Source organism: Notothenia rossii (assembly GCF_949606895.1).
Source record: "Notothenia rossii genome assembly, chromosome: 6".
Taxonomy (NCBI): Eukaryota; Metazoa; Chordata; class Actinopteri; order Perciformes; family Nototheniidae; genus Notothenia; species Notothenia rossii.
The window spans coordinates 44,164,823-44,185,717 of record NC_136909.1 but is presented as its reverse complement, the minus strand read 5'-3'; the positions used below and the strand labels follow the sequence as shown (position 1 = coordinate 44,185,717).

Sequence of the window (20,895 nt, the reverse complement as noted above, 5' to 3'; positions counted from 1 at the left end):
GATCATGCTGATTGGCCTCTTTAGCTTCACCCCATCGCAGGACCTGCAACACACATGCACACCACTAACAGGCCACGGGCTCTGGGGCCGTCACATGTATGCTGCCATTTCCCCTCATAAACATAACAGTCTGCAATGAAACGGTTGTCTGCTGTGTGCTCCACTTCCTACTTGGCGCACTGGTAACTTTCTCGTGCGCATGAGAAAGTATCTCATGGGAACGAGAAAGTATCTCATGAGAGCGAAAAAGTATCTCGCAAGCACGAGAAAGTATATTGTGCGCACAAGACACTTTTTTTCCATGAGCCTTTAGGGGCTCCGTAATTTGACCCTAATTTGTCAACAAAATGAAACAAAAATGTTGACCATTGCTGTTCATTTCTGTTCTGGAAATGTATGCAAATAAGTATATCAAGGATATTCCCTAATATTATTATATCAATAAAAAAAAACAAATGTCTTAATGTTAGTTATCAACTGGGAAAGCTAATTTGTGATATACCTTAGTTCAAAGGTTTCGCCTATAGTATTCATCTGTAGGGTAGTAGTAGTTGCATGCTTTGTATCTTCCTTGCCGGTACATGTTGAGGTTTTGCAGTACTTTTTAAAAGAATCCCTAACATTTAGTTTTTCTTGTTTTACAGGAGATTTACCACCCCTAATCTTGTCCCCATCTCAGTATCATAACTATACACAACCTAGAGGCAACTTCATCCCTTACACCAACGAAGACAGATCCCAGTACAGGTAAGAAGATATTTTTATTAACAGCAATTGGACCATACAGACTGGTATGTCATGGTTCAGCCTAATGATGAGTGTTATTTTAGAAAAGACAGACTCAAAAGTCGATCATTGCTTTTGGGGAAAAGTAATTAGCACATGTGAACAGATGACAGCTTCCAAATGAAATTAAACTGAACATGATTGTCAACTAGCTCAGCTAAATGTCAACATGCTAACATGCTCCCTAATGACCATTCTAACCACGTAGCATAATTACCCGAGTAAGACTCGAGTCACAAATTTGACAACATTTCGACTTGACAAAATCACAAAACACTCGACTTGGACTTAAACACCAATGACTCGGGACTTGACTTGGACTTGAGCCTTGTGACTCGAGGTGACTTGATACTTTAATTCATGGGTCTCCATAGCTGTGTCTCACTTCTCTTAACTGCCTTCCTTGCGTCCCTTACTTGCGTATTTTGCTTGCGTCGCCTCTGTTAGTACACATTTGCTGACATAAAAATGTGTATCATCTGTTGTAGACCCAAATAAATAAAATAAAATAAGAACTTATTTTCAAAAACAGATAAAAGCCATTCTTAAAATGTATGAGCAAACTATAGTTTCATATTTTTTTGCATGCACAATAGAAAGAAAATAATTGAGAGAAGAAAAAGCATAACAGAAATATTGTGGGTTAAATAAACGTGAACAGATGTTGCATTATCGTAACGGTATTGTTGTAGGCATGAAAATAACATTAAGTAACGGCAATACACTTGTGTTGGCTCAGACAAGTCATGTAATTCATGTCTCAGCTGTGACTGAATGGAAATGAAAATAAATAAAAATGTAAAACGAAAAAAGCTGTTCCTGCTGACAGACATTAAATCTGTCTCTCTTTTAATTGTATTGTGTTCATAATACAAATGAATTGGAGATCATGAATTTTTTTCTCCAATAAATGAATAAAATGATTTTTGTCCACTTTGTTGTTCAGATATATCACATATTTGTTACTTCATAATACATTAATTGAAACAAAACACTTTATTAACTGAGGAGTGAGTCCCGTGAGTTGAATGTGTTATTTTCACTCCACTGTTAAACTGCTCTGCTGTCAATGGCGTCAGAGTATTTTTGTTGGGTAATCTATGGTAGGGCTAACTCATACAGCGGTGGGGCTCAAGTCAGTATTTGCAATGTAATTACATACACGCTATATCGCCCTCCTTGACAGTGAAACGACACACTTGAGGTTTAGATTATTTCCCTGTCTCATTCAAAATGGAACTGTATGAAATAAAACGACACATTTGTGTTATAGTAAAAAAAAGGGATCACTGTGAACGTGACGTGTGATAATACACGTTGAAGATCCAATAGGGATACTGAATGGCGGTTCCGATTGATCTCTTCAGTAATGCATGACGCAGACCCAATGTTTCGTTGCTCTGATTGGCTTTAGGTCTGACTCTATTCAAATTCCATTCTGAAGCATTTTGATCTGACCGTAGCCGCGCTGATATTATAACGCCAGAGAATTTACACACCTTTAGTGTATAAAACTCCCCCACTACATAGACTATTCCTTGCACCCCTCTTATAGCATAAGCCCGAATGGTCTCAACCATATTGCATCAGTAACGTGCACTTGTTGTAACAGCAGGATCAGTTGGTGTGTTGTGGACACGACCCGTATATTTTTGCAAGCCGTGTTCTCAACATTTAGCATTTTGCTTATTACTTAATTGAATTAGCTTACTTTAACATCATTTTTCATGGTGGGGCTAAGGTGGGGCTAAGCCATTTCTTGGTATGGCTGTAGCCTACCCCAGCCATACCCTGGCGCCGCCACTGTCTGCTGTTAAGAAACATCAGATCAGTGCATGCACTGCATCGTCCAATTAGTGAGCGATACACAGTAAGGGGGAGGGGCGGGTGGCTGAGGATTTCACCGGAGGATGGTCCGCTGGTTCCTCGATTATTGCTCCTCTGTTATCGAGCCTCGATCCTCGGTCCTCTGGCACAAAGCGCCATGGGACGCTCCTCAAGATGGCGCATACAGATGTAGCGCTTCATTTCAGACGCCTACCCGTGCGGGTCCGTGATCTGCACAGGGTGGGCCCCTGCTGAAAAGGCAAACCCCCCGCAGGACTTGATACGCCCCCTTGATAAATAAATGTAATTATAATGAAACCAGCTGCAATGGATCATGGATCCACCAGGGGGAGCCGTGATTAAAAAGCTGCCACACTGGAACTCATGTGAAATAATGATAGATCTACAGATGTCTGATATAGCGGATATTTGTTAAGATCCATATGTCACGGATAGGATCATATTCTGTGTTAAATAATATACATGTAATCATTTACAAAACATCACCATGTTTTTATTGAACAAAATAATGTTGTTTAATTCATGTTGGCGTAAGTACAAAACCATCGCTATGTTTTTTCATCAGGAAATGCAGCCCGGCTCAAACAAACGATTTTCAATCATCATCCTCACGATCATTTAATGTATCATATGTTCGCGAATTTAAATGAATGCACTAATGCATGTAGTTTAATTCACGTGAGTTTACAACAACAAAAATAATCGCTTTGTTTTTTTATATCACATCCGACCGGAGGAAAATGCAGCACGGCTCTCACTACCGAAAATCCTAATCCCACGGGCAAACAATAATATGTACAGTGTTAATAGTTTACTGTATTATTAGTGTCTAATATTACTGCTATAACAATCACACTTTGAGTTGTTAAAATCAGACCGTTGTTTTTTTTTAAACAGAATGAAACGGCAGCTCTCAGGTGATCAGGTGTGTGTTTACCAGTGATGGGACGCGTTACTGTAACGCAACAACCTTTTGCGGTAACTAATAACGTTACCAGTTACCTATTCCCATTCAGTAACGCCGTTATAGTTACTGTGATTTAAATGGGTGCGTTACTGCGTTACATTATGTGATCCAACTGAACCGAATCTCCCTGCGGATGTAATTTACAGGCGAATACAGTGATGTCCTCTCACAGTACCATGGAAAAGTGAAAGTGACCAGAGAGGAGTGATGATTGGTTAACGGGGTAACATTTCAGGGTAAGCCAATCAGAGACAGAGTTGGGCGGGTCTTGCCTTATGGGGAAAATACACAGACACACAAACACTTGCTAACACACACACATACACGGCAACGCCCACCACCAGCACACACACACACAATGGCAGATGCAAGTATCAGCGAGAGCAGCAGCGCATTTACAACTTGGAGATATAACCACCATTTTCAATTTGTGGGGATAAAAGACACAACAAATATTACGGTCAAATGTAAACTGTGCGCAGGAAAGAAAGCATTGTCCACATCGAATAACAGCAATGCGAATCTCCTGAAGCAGCTAAGTAATGTACATGGGGCTATAAAACTAGCCGCCAAAGACCCCACCGTCTCAACCACCGGCAGTGACCCAGATGGAGGAACACCATCTAAACCAACACACTCTCACTCCATAATCGTCCAGGAGCGACGTTTGGTCAGGGTCCCGTGGCATGCAGTTGTGACGCTCCTCGGCTCCTTCAGCTTCATAAAGGGACGCAAATAGCTTTCAACTGATTGCAATGTATTCCCATCTGCGGCGGGATTTGACGCTCATGGAAGCACGGCATTCGTTTGTGTCGGGTGCCCTTAAAGGCAATGTGAGCGTCCATTCCCATTGGATAACGGAGAATTGCACACCCAGAAGTAAGTATTCCCCTTACTGTCGATTGATTTTACAGTGATATCTGCACTACTCATCGACTAAAAAACACCAGATTATCCTTGTTAATTACACAACATTGATTGGTTTAAATTGTGTGCAATGCTTTTGTATTTTTCCCCTTCGATTCGGAGAAACAAATATTTTTTCGGAATAAAGGATGGCAGAAGACACTACACTACCCAGAATCCCCAGCTATCGTTTAGGACTACACCATGTACTCTGTTTGACAAACCCTGTGATTAGTTCTCGAGCTCTGTGATTGGTTGACCTCCAACTGCATTCCATATGAGAAAAAAAATGTTTCGTAAAAGATCAAATCATACTTTATTCAGCAGTGCTTGCTTTACTCTTTGAAAGTCATCACATGATTGCATTGTAATAAATGGTTTGAGTGCATTAAATATATTACACATCTGTCGTAGTTCTTTATTTTTAACCAGAAACTATTCTTTTACAGTTCAGTTTAAATTTCACAGTAAAGTTAGTAGTAATATTTTGTTTTGTTATTATTGTTTTTTATTAAATACTAGACCGCTGGGTCATGTTAAGACCATCTTTTCTGTGTTGCTGTGGGTTTTTTCCATCGCTTTTGTGTTACAAATATCAAAACAATAACTAAATATATCCGTCGTAAACTAAACCAGAAACAGCAGTATATTTTATTTTGTTAACACTGTAAACTTGACAGCTTTTTAACCCAAACCACCTACTGGTTAAAGCACGTTATTACACGTTTAGAGTAATGCAATGCAGGTAGATTGTGTTGCTTTTTAATCACTGTTTAAAATGCCTTTTTCTTAATGTCTTTTATTATTATTAACTACTTGTACTTGTTGCTAGGGACGCTGCTATCGATATTGGGTTTCGCAACATGTTCTCTATCTATGGCACGTCTCTACTGGGAGTTGTAGTTTTAAAAGACGTTTTCGTATTTCCCATAATAAGAAGTTGCAAGTATACTGTGTACATCCCTGGAGGTTTAGGGGATAGGAAACACTCAAATTTAAAACATATAATTAATAAATGGGTGAAAATTGCTTGTGCCCATAATGGGCAGCATTAATATATATACCCACATGCCAGTTAAGGTCAGAAGAGCTTTATTTAACAGCTGGTCTTATGTTTGTGACCCCTCCTGTTGTTAATTGATAACATTACATGACATTGCATTACATTACTTGATAAGCCTAAAACATGCACTTGTCAAGGTGAAAAAAAAGGGGTTTGTCAAACAGAGCACAAGGTCTAGTCCTAAACGATAGCTGGGGATTCTGGGTAGTGTAGTGTCTTCTGCCATCCTTTACTCTGAAAAAATATTTTTTTCTCCGAATCGAAGGGGAAAAATACAAAAGCATTGCACACAATTTAAACCAATCAATGTTGTGTAATTAACAAGGATAATCTGGTGTTTTTTAGTCGATGAGTAGTGCAGATATCACTGTAAAATCAATCGACAGTAAGGGGAATACTTACTTCTGGGTGTGCAATTCTCCGTTATCCAATGGGAATGGACGCTCACATTGCCTTTAAGGGCAGCCGACACAAACGAATGCCGTACTTCCATGAGCGTCAAATCCCGCCGCAGATGGGAATACATTGCAATCAGTTGAAAGCTATTTGCGTCCCTTTATGAAGCTGAAGGAGCCGAGGAGCGTTGCAACTGCATGCCACGGGACCCTGACCAAACGTCGCTTCTGGACGATTATGGAGTGAGAGTGTGTTGTCTAAACAGCCTAAAACGATCTTTTAAAATCGCCACATGAATAAATGGGCGTCCAAATGCTTTTGAAAAGCAATACAAATCACACAGTTATTATACAATAGGCTTTAAAAGCACCATCGATAACCATTACCCATCTCCAATTCAAACTCTTGACGGGAAAAAAGGTTGGGCTATACTGTAGCCTACTGTGTATACATACAAAGGCCATTCAAGCTATACGTTCTTCTGGAAATGTTCACATCAGGCACCTTCAAGTTAAACAATCAGGTGAACAACTTTAAGGTGCATACCGCCACCTCCGGAGTCGGCTTGACTCGGTTTTCATTCATAAAGAATGCACAAATGTATTTAATCTTTAATGTCAGATATGTACTAAGTAAATACATTTGTTCCTGCTCAAGATTAGATTCAACTTTATTGTTATTGCACAAATCACAGGTACTGAGACAACGAAATGCAGTTTAGCTTCTAACCAGGAGTGCAACAAGCAGTAAAGTGAAAAGTAAAAATATAGAATGAATTGAATGATGAATAAACAGTGAGGAGGGGTATGAATACACTAGATATACACAGCAGCCTGTGAGCAGTATTAACAGTGTGTATGAATATGCTAAGATATATATAGTAGGAAAACGGTAAGCAGTGCAAGTATAGTATAAAATATATGGATATTAATTTCCTGATAAACATTGTGGAACAATGATGAAAAATGTGAATGGAAGTGGCGACGTAAAACTGACACAAAACAACAACAAACTTTTGCCGAGCCAATGGAGAGTTTCATCAGCAGCACGGGGTAAAAACCACCAATGAGCGCTCAGCTCGAGATACCAGCGAGTCGAGAGAGAGAATGATATCTGCATTTTCTCTTTTGAGAAGCCCCCACCCCCCATGTTGCAAACTCTTTGTTTAAAACTAACTGGCCATCGGAATGTGTGGAGTAAGTCTCCCAAGGAGGATGGTCACATTCCACAGCTCTCCCCCCCCCCTCCTGTGATCTCCCAACCCCCAGTCTGTAGGTTTGTGTTCGCATATTTCAGTGTTAATTTTGGCAGCTGTTTTTGATTTAGTCTTAGTCTTTAGAACGGAAATGGTTATTAGTTTTAGTCACATTTTAGTCATTCATGTCCTTCGTAGTTTTAGTCTAGTTTTAGTCTACGAAAACTCAAAACATGTTAGTCTAGTTTTAGTCGACGAAAACTCAAAACGTTTTAGTCAACTTTTAGTCGATGAAAAATTACATTTTAGTCAAAATGTGTCTCTATACTCTCTGAACGCTCCGTCCCCGGCAGATCTCTGTGTCCGCTGCAGCATGTCTGTTAGGCCCCGCCCCCCGCACACAGAGAGACACAGGGAGATCGCTCTTCTGGATTGAAGAGAGCGGAAATAATGATATTGCAAGTTAGAAACGTAAGATGTATTTTGACAGTAGTGATGGAAATTCCGGCTCTTCTTGGTTTCTTTAGTTTACCACATATTATACCTTTTAATTAAATCCAATCACCTGTTTTGTCTAATTAATGATGTATATGTGTACACATACAGTATATCACTTAATTTATTCAATACATCCTTTGTACTGAAGTATTCAAAAGTAAAAATTACATGTTTATTATAAATGATTTGCTGAGGCCAAATGTTTTCATTCTATTTACAGACCCTTGTAACTCTCTGATACCACCCAATGAATGCACTGACTTGCTTGTAGAACCACGCTACACAAAACAGATAGCAACACCTATAAAAACTATTTAAAAAAAGGGGCTACTACTGTATCAACATTTTAAAATTATATTTAAAGAAAAGACCCTGACAAAACAGCAGGGCTCTATTTCAGTAACTATTAGCTATAGAAAAAAAGACAGCAACAGCTGACATCAAATCTTTGCTGGGCCTAAGGATAATCATAAATAAATAACATAGCGAAAATAAATATATTGCAATGCTCAAAACAGCAGCATCCAACCGTCTCTAATCCTTGGATATTACATGTCACTGCATGCATGCACGGAGCAGCTGTAGCGTGGAGATCATCATCATCATTCTGTCTTGTATTACTTAAAGTGGACCTATCATGCTATATTTGAACAATATATTGTACGGCCATACCTATATAAAGTATATAAATATAGTTTTTTTTTCAAAATCCCCAAAAGATCTGCATTTGAGCCATTCCTCATTTCGCTCTATTTGCTCTTTCCAGCGCTGTTTTTGCAGGGGGCTGATTCTGTGAGCTGCAGCTGACCACTCCCCCCTGCAGGAGAGGGGAGCGTGCTCTGAGATCAGCTACTGGGCTCTCAGAAGAGGGGGAGAAAAAGAGATCTCCCTCCTCCGTGTTTTATTCTTATAGAAGTAAGAAGAGAAGTAATGGGGCAGAAACCCTCCTTTTTAAGCAGCGGTCCAGACATAGACATCAAACGGCAACACATATTCAGTTGCCAGTTACTTTCGCATTAGGGCAGGGATATCTAGATACTTTCCAAGGTTTGACATAATGAATTGTGCTACTTTTAAAGCAAGCAACGATGTTTTCAAATCTGTAATCAAAAAGCTCCTCAAAAACACTATCGAAGCAGTTCCTGCTGTTCCTACGTTAGTTCAAACAGTAACAACGGCTATTTTTCTTAGCGGATGCTTGTCAATTTAAATAAATACATACAACTATTTTTTAAATCAATAAAATCATTTTCTAAATCCATAAAAGCATTTCAATTAATATTGGGAGTCATGTCGTTACTTTGTTGAGATGGTGGCCATGTAATAAGCGGGATAATGTGCACATTGCATAATGTGCCTTCTTGCCGATATAGATCCCTCCGCAAAAAAAATGGCTCGTTCATGGACACGAGCCGGCTCCCGTCATTCACTTAAAAAGAGCCGGCTCTTTGATGGACATTTGGGGGAAAATATGCTGCATTTTGAATGTCCGATAGTGCACCATTAACACCTGAGTCCCATCTCGTCTCGTCAACGAAAACTAAATATACATTTGGTCATAGTTTTCGTTATCAAGAATCTATTTTTAGCTCATCATCGTCTCGTCTTAGTCATGTAAAAAAGGTAGTTGACGAACATTTTTCCTCATAGTTTTCGTTGACGAAATTAACACTGGCATATTTAAGCTGTCGCACTTTCTGTTGTTTCTATCGCGCATTGCCGGTATTAAAGGGTCTGTGCCGGAAATATCAAACATTTAATAAAAGTGAAAAACAATGAACAAGACTTAACGTATTCATAATAATTAATTATATTTATTCCTTTTGGATGTAGGATTTTTGACTTTGTTTAGAGCAGTGATCTTCTCTGCAGTAGAGAGCTAAGCACTGTCAGACCCTAAACCCTAAAAAGTATTATCATCTGAAATTAATCATTATGTTATTAATATTAAATACATATAAGTATTTTTACAACTTGTATTTAGAAATACTCTGTTGTAGTTATTGATGCATAAATGTGTTCATCCATTCAATGTGGCATCTGCTATAATGGGGTTAATGTATGATATTACTTAATAATACAATACATTATAATATATGATATGATAATTACATTTGAGTTTTATTCATTTCTTATTTCATAGTTTCTCATTATTATTATTTTTATTTTTATCGCTCATCTTATTTTTGATTTTATTAATCTGTGTGAATCTGTGCTATCCTGTTTTTCACTCTTACCCTGTTGCTGTTTGAACTACTGAATTTCCCCATAGGGATTAATAAAGGTCCATCATATCTTATCTTATCTTAATGTATAAGTTGATTTACTTCAATCTACTGTACTGTGTAAAAACACCCCAACAATATTACAAAAAATATACTGCATAAAGCAAACTTTTTACTTTATTTGATCTAAAACATTGATGTTTTTTCATTATAATAGCCTGTGAAAACCATAGCAAATAAGTGATTTAAATGCTACAGTATTCAGCAAACACAACTGTAGAGCTGCAAACATTGCAAACACACTAAATTCTACAACACCCAGTTGTCTTTGTGTATTTGTGAATGAAGCGCCATCTCATGGTTAAATCCTGTAATTGAACAAATGGGGAAATTTGGCAACGCCCTCTAGCAATTTGGCAACACCCCCAGCCACTGGGATCCGCTGGGCTTTTGGTTGGGACACACCCTTGTGTGTCCTATCTGGAGTGCTACATCTGTACAAATCAACATCCGGTGATACCGAGGAGCGATGAGCGAGGAAATGAAAATTAAATAACTTGAGATCCACCCCAACACGTTGATCGCGAGCTACCGGAAGAAGAGCCGCCTCCCGTCGGGGAAAATATTGATGTTTTTTCATTATAGTAGCCTGTGAAAACCATAACAAATAAGTGATTAAATGCTATTCAGCAAACACAACTGCAGTGCTGCAAACATTACTGAAGTCCCGGAAACAAACTGAAGTCCAAATTTCACCCAGTTGTCTTTGTGTATTTGTGAATGAAGCGCCATCTCATGATTAAATCCTGAAATTGAATAAATGGGGAAATCTGGCAACGCCCTCTCAGGAAATAGTGGGAGGGCTTTAAAATCCCAACCACTGGTAAACGCAGGGTTTTTGGTTGGAATCCGCTGGGTGGAGTCCTTTCTATAGTGCTACATCTGTAATGTATCATATTACATAGTAAAAAATGTGATATATCTGAACAACAAAGTGGACAATCCAATGAATGTTAATCTCAATCAATCAATCAATTAATGTTTATTTATATAGCCCAATATCACAAATGTTACATTTGTCTCAGTGGACTTCACAGTTTGTACAGAATATCAGTATGACAATACGACACCCTCTGTCCTTAGACCCTCACATCGTACAAGGAAAAACTTCCAGAGAAAACCCACAGTTTAAAGGGAAAAATGGGAGAAACCTCAGGGAGAGCAACAGAGGAGGGATCCCTCTCCCAGGACGGACAGACGTGCAATAGATGCCGTGTGTAAATTGAAAAGATAATACATTTGCAACATAGGTAGTCCAAATGTTTGGAAATGCATGTGTGTATAATAGGAAGATGAATCCACGAGGATATCCATCCAGGACTTATGATCCAGGACCACAGCCACGACTCAAGATCCAGGACTCGCGATCCATGACACAGGACCACAGGATCATCCATGACTCCGGATCCCGGCGTATATAGACACCAAAAAGAAAGTAATTTGGGGAAGCTGGGTTAATCGGAACATGAGAGTACACAGGTATAGACAGAGAGAAGGAAGAAGTAAGATGTCCCCCGACAAACTAAGCCTATATCAGCAAAACTAGGGGCTGAATCTAATCAGCCCTAACTATAAGCTTTATCAGAAAGGAAGGTCTTAAGCGCACTCTTAAAAACGGATAGGGTGTCTGCCGCCCGAACACAAACTGGAAGCTGATTCCACAAAAGTGAAGCTTGATAAGAAAAGGCTCTGGCTCCCATTGTACTTTTAGAGACTCTAGGAAAAACCAACAACCCTGCATTCTTGGAACGCAATGCCCTAGTACAGGGGTCTGCAACCTTTTTGACCAAAAGAGCCATTTTGCTCCTTTTTCCAAAACATTTTTTTGTCTGGAGCCGCAAAACATATTTCATAGCAAATAAAGTTGTATTTATTGTTATATCAGACAAAAACTACAGTTTTTTTGCATTGATTAGGCTATTTATTACATTATATAAAACTTTTAACCTCTAATAAGAAACAAAGAACTCCTATAAGGAGAATAAAAAATAATACAGAGGTCTACTTTAAAATAAATTAAACACAGCACTTGGGGAGTCCTCTGCACATTTGAAGGAAAACAAATATTATTAAAATGGGCCCACTTTGAAATAAATAAAACATATAACTGCACCCTAAAAATAGGGGTAGGGTAGGTAAGAATGGAGAAACCAGCTTGAGTGCGCTAGAATTTTAAAATACACAACCGGAAAAAATATGCCTCTTCCTTCAGACTTCCTCACAGAGCCCCTCCTCCAACACACACGAACGCGCACATGACCAATGAGGCCACGAGATGAATGTGTGCACAGATGGAAGGCTGACAGGCTGACAGGCAGGTAGGCCATCCAGTTATTTTAGCCGGGCCGGCTCAGATGATTGGTCGTGCTTTTTACAGCGCTACGGCTTCCAGAGATTAATTTTTGTATGTATTTATTGTCAAAGCATTTAATATATTCATTGCTATCGGGATGTTAAGAGCATTCCATGGAATATAACAAAAAGTGTTTCTGAAATAAATTACATACCCCATTGAATTATGACTGAAGATCGTCAGCTGTCTTCCTCTCCGTTTTGTTCCCGTTATTTCTCGATACGTAAAGGCTGCAGTGCAGCACCTTTGACAACTTCTCTCTACATACCAAACATACCGGTAAACCAGCATCGTTTGCTGTGAAAGCATATAACTCTGTCCACACAGAATTAAATCCTGTGTTCCTCCGGTACTTTTCTTTGATTTATCCATAGTTCGCTCATCGAGCCGGGGGTCAGGTTATTCACCCGCAGGAAAAGGCGCTCGCGCGGGACCGTAGCAGGATGTGACGTATATTTTAGTTGACCTAATTAAAACCGTTTTGTTTTTTATTTATGTGTCACAGTATCACCTCAAAATACAAGATACAAAACATTTTCAACCATGCAACAAAATATAAATAGTCCTACAAATACTTTTATTTTATTTCCTTCTTATTTTTTGTGTAAGCTCAAGGGAGCCAGAGCAGAGGGCTTAAAGGTCCGCATGCAGCCCGTGGGCCGCGGGTTGCCGACCCCTGCCCTAGTAGGACAGTAGGGTATAATGAGTTCGTTAAGGTAAGATGGCGCCTGACCATTAAGGGCTTTGTAGGCGAGAAGAAGAATTTTAAATTCTATCCTGTATTCTATAGGGAGCCAGTGTAAGGCAGCCAGAACAGGAGTAATGTGGTCCGTTTTCCTAACTCTGGTTAGTACACGAGCTGCAACATTTTGATTCAACTGAAGCGACTTGACTGACTTCTTTGTACACCCTGATAATAAGGAGTTACAATAATCCAGCCTTGAAGTAACAAATGCATGGACTAGTTTCTCTGCATCGTTTTGAGGCAAGATATGCCTGATTTTTGCAATGTTACGTAGATGGAAGTAGGCAGTCCTTGAAATTGATTTTATGTGGGTGTTAAAGGATAAATCCGGATCAAATATAACACCAAGATTCCTTACAGTCTCACTGGAGGCCAAATTAATGCCATCCATAGTTAGTATATCTTTAGATAATTTGTTTCGTAGATTTTTCAGGCCAAGTACAATAACTTCAGTTTTGGTCGTGTTTAACATCAAAAAATGTAAGGTCATCCACGTTTTTAAGTCCTTGAGGCAGTCTTGAATTTTATTTAGATGATTAATTTCATCAGGCTTGATTGATAAATATAGTTGAGTATCATCCGCATAACAATGAAAGTTTACAGAATGATTCCTTATAATATTGCCTAACGGAAGCATATATAGTGTGAACAAAATAGGTCCAAGCACTGAGCCCTGTGGCACTCCATGGATAACTTTGGTTTGCATGGAAGATTTATCGTTGACACGTACAAACTGAGAGCGTTCAGATAGATAGGACCTAAACCAGCCTAAAGCAGTTCCCTGTATGCCAACTAAGTGCTCTAGTCTTTGCAATAGGATATCATGGTCGATAGTATCAAATGCAGCACTAAGATCGAGCAAGACAAGAATAGAGACAAGTCCCTTGTCAGAGGCTATTAGAATGTCATTTGTGACTTTAACCAGAGCTGTCTCTGTGCTATGTTGTGTTCTAATGCCAGACTGAAAATCTTCAAATAAATCATAGTTTTTTAAGTAATCACACAGCTGTTTTGCGACTGCTTTCTCAAGAATATTTGAGAGGAACGGAAGATTAGAAATAGGTCTATAATTGGCTAAATCCTCTGGATCGAGGTTGTGCTTTTTAAGAAGCGGTTTTATCACTGCTACTTTGAATGATTGTGGAACATAGCCTGATAATAAAGACATATTCATAATATTTAATAAAGAAGTGCTAATTAATGGAAAAACTTATTTTAACAGCTTAGTTGGAATCGGGTCTAAGATACACGTTGATGGTTTAGAAGAGAGAATCATTGAATTTAATTGTTCAAGGTTTATGGCTGAAAACCATTCTAGTTTACTGTCTAGTGTAATATTAGAACTTACGTTTCCGGGAGCTGTTGATAACACTATACTGGTCAAAGGCAAGAGGTCATTGATTTTGTTTCTAAGAGTAACAATTGTATCGTTAAAAAAGCACATAAAATCATTACTACTGAGTGCTATGGGAATAGAAGGCTCAGTCGAGCTGTGGCTCTCTGTCAGCCTGGCTTCAGTGCTGAAAAGAAATCTTGCATTATTCTTATTCTCATCTATTAATGAAGAGTAGTAGGCTGCTCTCGCTTTACGCAGTGCTTTCTTATATTCATTGAGAGTAATATGCCAAATTAAACGAGATTCTTCAAGTTTAGTGGAACGCCATATCCTTTCAAGTTGTCTCGACTTTTGCTTTATTTTGCGGGTTTCGGCATTATGCCATGGAGCTAATCTATGTTGTTTTATTTTCTTCTTTTTCAAAGGAGCAACAGAGTCTAATTTTATTCGCAGCGCATCTGTAGCACTATCAACAACATGATCAATTTGGGGTGGTGTGCATTTTGTATAAGTTTCCTCCCTTACATTCAGACATGCTATCGAGTTAAGTATTGGTGGAATCTCTTCCTTAAATTTGGCTATAGCACTAACAGATAGGTTTCTGCTGCAGGAGCTTTTGGCTAATGCTTTGTAGTCTAGTAACAGTACTTCAAAAGTTACTAAGAAATGGTCGGATAAAGCAGGATTATGCGGTTCGACTAATAGTTGCTCAATTTCAATACCATAAGTCAGAACAAGGTCGAGAGTGTGATTATAGCAGTGGGTTGGTTTATTTACACTCTGACAGAAACCAACAGAATCTAATATAGAGTTAAATGCAACAGTAAGGCTATTTTATCATTGTCAACATGAATATTAAAGTCACCTACGATAATTACTTTATCTGTTTTAAGTACCAAAGTTGATAAAAACTCAGAGAATTCTGATAAGAATTCTGAATAAGGACCTGGTGCACGGTACACTGCAACAAATAAGATTGGCTGCAAAGTTTTCCAGGTCGGATGTGTAAGACTAAAAACGAGGCTTTCAAAGGAGGTATAATTTAATTTTTGTTTAGTATTGATAAGTAAACTTGAGTCAAAGATTGCTGCAACTCCACCTCCTCGGCCCGTGCCTCGGGCAATATGAGTATTGATATGGCTGGGTGGAGTGGCCTCATTTATGCTGACATATTCTTCATGTCTCAACCAAGTTTCAGTGAGACAGCATATATCAATATTATAATCTGATATTAAATCATTTACCAATATTGCTTTAGATGCTAGAGATCTTATGTTTAAGAGACCACATTTAATCTTCCTGTTTTGTTGCACTGTAGTAGTTGTTACATTTACTTTTATTAGGTTATTATGTATGACACCTCTATTAGGTTTTACCTTAAATTTTCCTTGGGCAGACACACACACCGTTAATATTGGGTATTTTATTGGGTTCGGGATTCCTATGGATGACTGCCCAGGAGAGAGCGCAGAGAAGCGTGTAAGACTGCGACTCTGCCTCCTGGTCTCAACTCCAGTTTGTCATGGATTAAGTCCACAAAGCCCTTAAATGTTTGCCGAAATGAGATTTGCACCTTCCAAAGAAGGATGAATACCGTCTCTCTTAATCAGACCAGGTTTTCCCCAGAAGGCTGTCCAATTATTTACGAAGCCCACATTGTTTGCTGGGCACCTCCAAGACAACCAGCGCTGAAATGATGACATGCGGCTATACATGTCATCATTGATCAGATTGGGAACGGGACCAGAGAAGATTAATACTAATACCAATACTTTGGCTCTCCAATCTAACATATCTGTTTTTCTTCTCTCAATAATTTTCATTCTTTTGGGCATTCAAATCGATATTAATCAAACTATTGTTCGTTTATACATTTTAAGAATGGCTTTTTTCTTTTTTGAGAATGAGTTCTTATTTTATTTTATTTATTTGGGTCTACAACAGATGATACAAATGTGTATGTCAGTAAATGTGTACCAACAGAGGTGGGGGTGTTTGTGAATAAAACGGGGACAGAGCTGGCTGCTGTCAGACGATCAGCTGTGCGGCGTCCTTCCACTGCTTCTTCTCCCTTCTCGTGGTTTCATTGCGTCTCTCCATGCTTCCCGGGTTGGATGGACTAAGACGCAAGGAAAAGACGCAAGGAAAAGACGCAAGTGAGGGATGCAAGGATTTAAGTTAAGAGAAGTGAGATGCAGCCCAAGAACATAAGGGAAGACACAACACTAATCACAGAGACAAGACACAGCTGGAGGGGGAGGGGGGGAGACACAGGGGCAGCAGGTGAACACAGGAGGGCAAACACAGGAAGTAAAATCAGACAAGACACAAGGAGGAAAATACATTTCAAAATAAAACAGGAAGCTAATATCATGACACTAAAGACTCTATAAAATAATTATAAAGGTATTTATATGTCTGTTTTCTTGTCTTTTTAATCTATTCACACACATTTCTTTATTGATATCTTTGTTTAATATTCTACTTATTGGGCTGATTTGACCGTTTAGGCTGTTAGCTTGTCCATCAACAACAGTTTTGAAAATATAAATGTTTGACTGTCAATGACCAGTTCAGAATGTTAGCTCATCATCATTGGCCTCCCCTCTCAGGATTAGGCTGTCACCGGACGCCAGCCCACAGAAGATCATCAACACCCTCCGTCTGCCCTCGGGCGTGGGGGCCACCTGTGTCCTCAAAACCCCCTTCAACAGCACCCTGGACCAGCTGGCCCAGACCCTCAACCCCAGCGCCAACAACTCCAAGACCCTGGCTGCACGCTACTTTGACTCCATGTGTCTTGACTCCTTTACACAGGGGGTCCCTTTCTCCAACTTTGTTCCCCCCCCTCCCTCACCAGCGCCTTCAGATGACCCAGATCCTGGCTTTGAGGACGGACTGTGGAACTACACTGCGGCCCATCCGACCGCAGTGCGTGGTGAGTCCTTCTGATAAGGCTTGTGACCACTTTAATATGAGCAGGTCCAAATATATCTTACATAAGAATATATCAGCCTGGCATAACAAATATTCAAACATTAAACACAAGGGTAAAACAACATTAAGAAGTCTCCTACTCCTGATCCCCCCCCCTTGCTCAGGGTAAATATTACAATCATACAGATTTAAAATCCTAGTTTACATTCAAAGTTCTCCTCGGGGGGCGTGGCCAAAATCTCAGTGTGTGAGTGCTGTTGAATCTCATCAAAGGGGCACTTTGCCCTATTTAGCAAAGACTAAAATCCCTATGTCCCTCCAGAGGGAGTTTCTCTCCCAAACACCCCCCCCCCCCCCCCCCCCCTGCCTGGAATACCTCCATTGGACTTATCTGTTTACTAGTGTAACATAATTCACTTCTATTGGATAGCCCTCCAACATTGTGTGTGTGATGCTCTGACAATTATCGACAAAATAAAGAGGGTTTTTTTTAACATTAGATCATGGAAAGATGTCCCAGTAGAGACACTAAATACACATATTAACCTGAAAGTGTGCAGAACATGTCCTCTTCAACATTGCACCTTTAACTTCATTGGTTGCAAATGGATACATCATACATTCACAAAAACCATAAGCAAGGATACAAATGGCCTGCATAAGCTCAATAACATAAATAGCTTTACAAGAAAAAAATCCTTATGCCATTGAAAATTAGATCACTGTGATGAGAAGTAGTAGAAAACAAATCCCTTATTTGTATCTATTAATTTACTATAAGCCCTTTGACCCTTTCTCATACCAAAGCAATTGTTACATAAAAATGAGCATTTGTCATAGCAAGCCGATCACAGGTCTATCTTATCACATTGATAATGGCTTCACTCCAATCACGTGAGTCTTCTGTCACTGATGCTTTGATCCAAGGACCAGAACAAGAGGATAGTGCTTGAGTTGTGGCCTACTTACCTACTGTACTATGAAGGTAATAAAGTAATAGGAGGGAGCCTCTTCTGCACTATTGCTCCCAAGTTGTCAACGACAACGCATTACAGCCAAACTCCTTCCATTTACCTTTTACAATGAAATCTCTATACATATACATGGCATTACCGCTTACAAGTGAGCATTTTGCTAAGAGGAAACTCAAAATGATATCTTACATTAGGTTGATGTTCTAGTAGACGGTGGGATTTAGGTTTGTAGTTATAATTGGGATTTGTGATCCTGCGGAATAACCATCACCATCTCTGTTGTACAACCAATGCAGTGTGTCCTGTGTTTTTGATAGCTCTGAGGAAAAGTGATTCAGTGGTCTGTCGGCTGGACAGTAAAACCAGCAGTCTAATGCAAGTTTAATGAGTTTAATTCAACCAGTGTGTCCTGCTATGACAAGTCAAAATGTAAAGAAAGGAATACTGATTAAAATAAACGGCCTCATTGTTTCCTCAGAGCCTGTGACGTCCCCCCCCCACACTCCCCCTGTCCCTACATGAGCCGGTGCGTTGTACCTGCTCTATGCAGGGGACAGGGTTCTCCTGTCCCAGTGGGGTGGGGGGACGCCCCCCCCTCATCAAGGTGGTGACAGGAGACATCCTGGTGGACATCACAGGCCGCAATGTCTCTGAGTATCTGCTGTTCACATCAGACAGACTGCGCCTGCACAGGTACGACTGCAGGGGGCATTTCATCTCACACTCACTGAGACTATAACTGAGGTTGAGAAACATTTTCAATGATAAAATGATACTTTTGTCATAACCTTACATATGAACATGTTTTTAAAGTATTTTGCTGTTGCTTTGGCTCAGAGTTTCAGTATATAAATCGAAAAACATAAACTGCTACTTTTGGCCTTGAATTCTTAAATAGATTTGTTGAAATAAAAAAGTCAATTGTTGTAAACAAATAATGCTGCCAGAATAAAACCGATATTAATTATTTTCAAGGTTGGGGCTAAGAATAAAAGATGTGCCAGGTTGGTCTTTGGTTTTTCCAAGCCAGTTTAGATTTAACCATGCCTACTTCCACATTACGCAAGCTTGGACGTAGCTCTACGTGTCCTCTTCGGCAGCCGTGTAGCAACCATGGATTTAGGTAGCAACTCGCAGGCATTGCAGCGAAACGCTAGTGCGGTCGCGTTAAAGCATTAAAGTAATGAAACCATTATATATATTCACTTTTATTATTTCATTTATACACACACATATACTGTTTTTATATATCTTTTTTGTATGTGTGTGTATATATAACGTGACAAATAAAAATATGAGACATATATAAATATAAATATATCTACAGATGTTTGCCTATGCATTCCTCTAATATCCATCATGAATTAATATCAAAATATGAATTAACATTACCTCAGAGCTGCATAATTGTGATCGTTGTTGGGATATGTAAATTCTCCACTTTTTCCATATTTCCTCAAATGTATTTTCCTGAAGCCTCATTGAGAAAGTGATTATTTCCATAACATACATTTCATGGATTTTGTCGTACCAGCTGTCAAGAGAAGGGATATCTGCTTTGAGGCATTTTCTAGTTATTACTTTTCAACAGTAAGAATTCCAAATAATTGTTTTTTTTTTAGGTTTGTGGGGATTGCAAATGGACGCAGGAAGGAGGGTGCTGAGGGCGCTGCAGCACCCCCTAGTGGCAGGCAGGCCAAGCTCCCCTTCCTGAATTGGTATTGCTGCTCCCGCTGTGCATAATCTGTGTAATATGTAGCCAATAAATTCCACATTGTTGGTAAAATAATATTTTGGCCTGCCCCGAATGTTTTTTCTGTAGCCCCGGACAATTCTACCTCAATAATACTGTATAATACATTAACCGTGCTTTACGTGAATCTCGTCATGACACTAGAGAGGACGGCAGAACTGTAATATCCCGTGTTCAGTGAATGCAACAGAGGCAAGACACCAGACCAATCAGAGAGTTGCATGGAAATAAAAGTGTGCTTGTGTCATTCAAGCTCGGCTCTGTGTGTGTGTGTGTGTGTGTGTGTGTGTGTGTGTGTGTGTGTGTGTGTGTGTGTGTGTGTGTGTGTGTGTGTGTGTGTGTGTGTGTGTGTGTGTGTGTGTGTGTGTGTGTGTGTGTGTGTGTGTGTGTGTGTGTGTGTGTGTGTGTGTGTGTGTGTGTGTGTGTGTGTGTGTGTGTGTGTGTGTGTGGAAAGGAAATAGCGCATTTAGTGTGTGAGAGAGAGAGAGGGAGAGAGAGCGAGAGAGAGACCGGTGCCAGCAGGGACCGTGTTGTTAGCATCTGGTTTGCTAGCTGCACTAACGGACATAAGGAGCTGTTTCCACAACAAGCTGGAGGAGAACTCTCTCCTGTCAGACTGAGAGACTCAGGTGAGGACTCACTGAGTGTTTAGATAGTTAACTTTAGTCTAAGTTATCTCAGTGGGTCTCAAAGGTTTGGTCACAAATTATTCAAAGATGATTCCTGCGGCACACCTTCATATGAACATTATCGTTATAAAAAAAACAAGAGAATAAAAGAAAAACAGTTATGAAATACTATATGCCAGTAAAACAAGAATACAGTTTGAAAGGGGAGTGATTTGTAAATATCC

At 39.5% G+C, this 20,895-nt stretch overlaps 1 protein-coding gene across 1 annotated transcript in view; it reads left to right on the top strand.

The window, feature by feature from the left end:
- The window catches only part of abca2 (ATP-binding cassette, sub-family A (ABC1), member 2), a 422,430-nt gene that overhangs the window by 343,360 nt on the left and 58,175 nt on the right, over positions 1-20,895 (top strand). Inside the window, 4 exon segments of the mRNA XM_079689553.1 lie at positions 645-747; positions 16,991-17,316; positions 18,768-18,781; positions 18,783-18,982. Coding sequence (XP_079545679.1) covers positions 645-747; positions 16,991-17,316; positions 18,768-18,781; positions 18,783-18,982 — 643 coding nt within the window.